General features: G+C 36.3%; 1 protein-coding gene across 1 annotated transcript; it reads right to left on the reverse strand.

The window, feature by feature from the left end:
• Window positions 1-1754: 1754 nt before the first annotated feature.
• LOC104730737 (uncharacterized) lies at window positions 1755-3964 on the reverse strand. The gene is made up of 4 exons (XM_010449945.3): window positions 3582-3964; window positions 3207-3365; window positions 2585-3069; window positions 1755-2377 (listed from the first exon to the last, which is right to left on the reverse strand). Exons 1-4 carry the CDS (start codon window positions 3919-3921, stop codon window positions 2006-2008), a joined length of 1356 nt encoding a protein of 451 aa, XP_010448247.1. The 5' UTR covers window positions 3922-3964; the 3' UTR covers window positions 1755-2005.
• Window positions 3965-4264: the final 300 nt, after the last annotated feature.

A 4264-nucleotide genomic window follows, 5' to 3' on the forward strand; every position in this document is an offset into this window, starting at 1 on the left:
GTCTATTCGATTCGTATCTATGAAAAAGTGATGTATATGAGTGGCTTTTGTAAGGTATATATTAATATGAGGTCCAAGAAGACATAAAATCTCATAATTTTTTGAAATGGTGATTTTCAAATTTTTTGTTATATTTTGGGAGGATGATTAAATCTCATAATTTTTATACATAGTTTTTGGGAGGATAAAATTTCCAATATTGTACCTGGTTATTTTTTACATATTTTTTTTGGGATAACAATAGTTTCCAATAGTGCACTTGAATAGTTAGTAGACACCTTGCAAATTGAATATGAGGTAATAATTAGATTCATTCAATACAATACAAACTTATAAATTTTGAAGACAGGCTTTGGTAATGGGAAGCTTTAAAGCTTTAAAGGGTTTTGTGTTTGTGGACCAATTAATGTCTTGGAAATGAACTGTTTGGTTGTCTACTTAGTGCGATCAAGAAGACAAAGAAGAAGAGGAGGAAGAAGAAAATGGTGAGGTATAATAATGATAAGATGGAGAGAACACATTTTGTTTTAAGAAACAAAAAGAAAAAGATGAAGACGTTTTCTAAATTGGGTTATCCTAAAAGATAATTGTTTCCTCTTTTTGTTGACTTGTGGTGTGTGTATGTTTTGGTCATCGATGCATGATTCCTTCAATATATTTATACGGTTCGTGACTTGTGAGTGGGTGTGAGAGATAAGGAGACTTCTTTTTCTTTTTGTTTTCTGTTTTTGTTGGAATCCCACTTTCTATTATTGCTCCCCATGAAAAGGTTCGTGTCTCGCCATTTCATTATCCTTTTGTGTCAGCATGGTTAACAAATTTCTGCTGAGTACGAGTAATTCGACATTCTAAAAATTCAGACAATTTTCAGGATATCAATGTTTTTATAGATACATTATATAGAGACATTACATAATTCGTACTGTATTTTTATGCTATATTCACATCCAATTTTTATTGCAATAGTTTATCTAATGAATTCTGTAAGTACCAAAAAAATATGCATGTTTAGAATTGTACATGTATTAGTTTACTAAATATATTATTTGTACTTGTTGAAGAGGTAAGAAACAATAATGTTTGTGTCACAACAAAAACACAAATAATAGGTGTTTGTGTGTGTGTGTGTGTGTGTGTGGATTGTGCCACTCACTTCCAAGCTGATACTTGGGGTTAAAAGCCTTTACATATGAAATTTGCCCAAAACAAAAACCTTTACATATGAAGTTGATGGTGGGAAATCAAACTTACTGACACACTTTGTTAGTGGCCACATTAATTGAGTAATAATATACATTTCATTCCTTTTGTTCAAAATATGTTTTTATCCAATACGTATTTCTATTATTCATGTGACTACAAATTTATAAGAATTATATTGCATTAAACATGTTTTACTTTTTTTTTTTTATTGCACCTCAGGTTTTATTATCAATAGCTAGCTAGTCTCTGAAGAGTAAATGGGCTGAAGAATCAAAACTTCACCAACATCTATGAGTAAATCTCACACAGGTATTATGAAAATAAAATATCTACCATGGAATTCATTCTTTACTATAAAGAGCTTTTTTTTTTTTTTTTTTTTTTTGTAGTTATAGCAAGACTAAGTCAAAAGAAATTTCATAGCTTTCTGAGAACATCAGAGAACATATATTTGGTGTCAGTCTCACGCTCACATACATAGTCAGGAGAGTAATAATTGAAAAACTTCTGACTCGTTTTCCAGATAGCAAAATTCACTAAATAAAATCTCGTTTAAAAGTTAAACCCTTAAATTGATTGAATTTGCCTTCTGACAAAGCTTCAAACATGTCCCCTCTCTATTGTTTTTTTCTTTCTGAAAATTTCTTGCAATCATACAATCACCTTAGACGAGATCAACAGGGATATTGGTTACAATTACTGCCCCATTCTATTTCGTTTTCTACCATCTCCTAAGCTACTAGAACAATGGTGAGACTATAATTTAATTTTATTTGTACTACTACAACTAACCATTGTGAGATCACTCAAAAACAGAGACTTGTCCATTCCAGCTACAAGCTGCGACCACGTTAGGCAAAACGGGGTGGTATGTGACATCAACGCAGGGATGTTCGTAAGCCTTGAGCTTCTTAATGAGCTCAGTAGATTTGTAATTGTACATGTATATGGAACCGTCAGATGAGCCAGAGACTAAGGTTTCTCCATCCGGGCTGAAGTTGCATTTGATTGGAAAACCTGCGACCCAATGACCTTCGAATCTCTTGTATTTGTTGAGCTTGAAAGGTGGGTTTGTTGAGAAGATTGCAGTGTAGTTTCCGTGTGATTGAGCAATGAAGACTGGTTCTTGCGGGTGACGTTTGATGCAGGGGCATGTGTATGCTTCTACATAGACCTGAGGGGCAAAACAACAACAACAACAATTTAATACATAAACACATGTTCTGCTTATGTTCACAGATGCAGCTTACTTCTACTTCCCAATGCTCTTACTTATGTTAATGACATACAAACAAGTAAATCCCCTTTTCAATACTGAATTAGAAGAAAATGCAGAGCACTGATATGACTGGGAGAAGGTTATTGAGAGTGATAAACTGACCTGATTAGATAGAGGAACCTCCCTCGAAACATCCCAAACTATAACAGCATTCTCACTTATATTTCTCCCAGACACATCACTTGAAGAGATAAACCGCTTCCCACCCGCGATAAACTCAACATCAAGAATTGCCCCAAGATCTCTAATGTATTCATGCACGACTTTGTTGGCCCTAACGTCCCACAACCTAAGACTTCCCTTCGACCCACCGGAAAGAAACAAGTTGCAATTATCTGGATGGAACTTAGCAACTCCAATGACCTGATCCTCCTTGAAAGCTTGTGTTTCCACCCCTCTTTCAACATCAAATAGTCTCGACGTGCAATCATACCCACAAGAAAGCAAAGATAGTCCTTGCTTTGACCACTTCACATCTTTAACCGGTGCATTGTGATGAAGAAACGCCCGTACTTTCTTCTTATCATTGCTCCACACATTCCACACGTAAACAGCACCATCCAGCCCCGCAGAAGCAAGAAGATGAACTGCAAAATAACCTCTAATGAACAAATGAATGAGGCCAATGATGATATAACAAAAGATTGGCACCAACAAGAACCAATTTAATCACGAATCAATTTCAAAAAGTTAACTAATCCGTAGAGACTCAATAAGAACATACCATGAGTTGTAGACCAATCGATAGCAGTAACAGCCTTTGTATGACCGGTTAACGAAATCGACATCGTACTAGGCATTTCAGTCCGGGACGAGGATCCTCGATGTGTAACCGAAGATAGAACATCGCGAGGCACATCAGAATCAGAGATACTCCCGAGAACTGTGATTAAGTAAGCTTCACACACATTAGTAACTAATTGCCAGAAACAACCACAAAGCTAATGACGCAGATTAACGAACACTAAGCAATTACTCAAACTTAAGAAGAATAATTACGCTAATACTCTATGATCATCTACAAAGATGTATTTGTAATTCGAGAAACAACTAACACCAAAACTTAACAGTGAATTGATTAAGCATGATTTGAAATTACCAGTAGGAGAGCTAGAGGTTAGTTTCTGACTCAAATCGGAACTCTGATCATGACTCGGATTCGTTGAATTAGAGGCTATAAGTGACCTCTCTCTCTTGGATACGTACCGACCTGGAACCGGCAACGTAACCGAAGAGCTCGGTTGAGGATCCGAATAGGAACCGTGTGGTGGAGGATACGGTCTACGAGATGGTTTATACTGTCGCTCCTCTGGGAACGGATATGAACGCTTCGAAGGAATAGACGGTGCGGCGGCGGTTCCATATGTTAAAAGCTCGTTGGCCACTGGTTCAGGTTCGTCGTCGGAGTCATTGGCATACGAATTGCATATAAGATCCATCGGAGAGACTCGAAGTCGAATCAGCGAAGAAGTGACCTGCGATGAGTATGAGAAGATGCTGAACCTTTCGTAGGCTTTCTTTGGGCCAGAAGAATCCTATAGGCCCATTATAATTATGTAGATGAGATAATTTTGTGAGTGTCGGTCCGAATGCTGCTAAAGTGCTAGTAATCAAATCTTTCAAATTTTAGGAAAAATAGATATTCTTTTTTTTTTTTTTTTGCTCAACTTCAACACTTTATTCACCAAAGGATAGAACTAAATCCTGACACCACATTACACAATTTCTAAATCTATTAAATGTTTTAACCAAATAGGCACTAGGAAAAATATACGAGGGACA

Source organism: Camelina sativa, chromosome 2, assembly GCF_030686135.1.
Source record: "Camelina sativa cultivar CO46 ecotype springtype chromosome 2, ASM3068613v1".
Taxonomy (NCBI): Eukaryota; Viridiplantae; Streptophyta; class Magnoliopsida; order Brassicales; family Brassicaceae; genus Camelina; species Camelina sativa.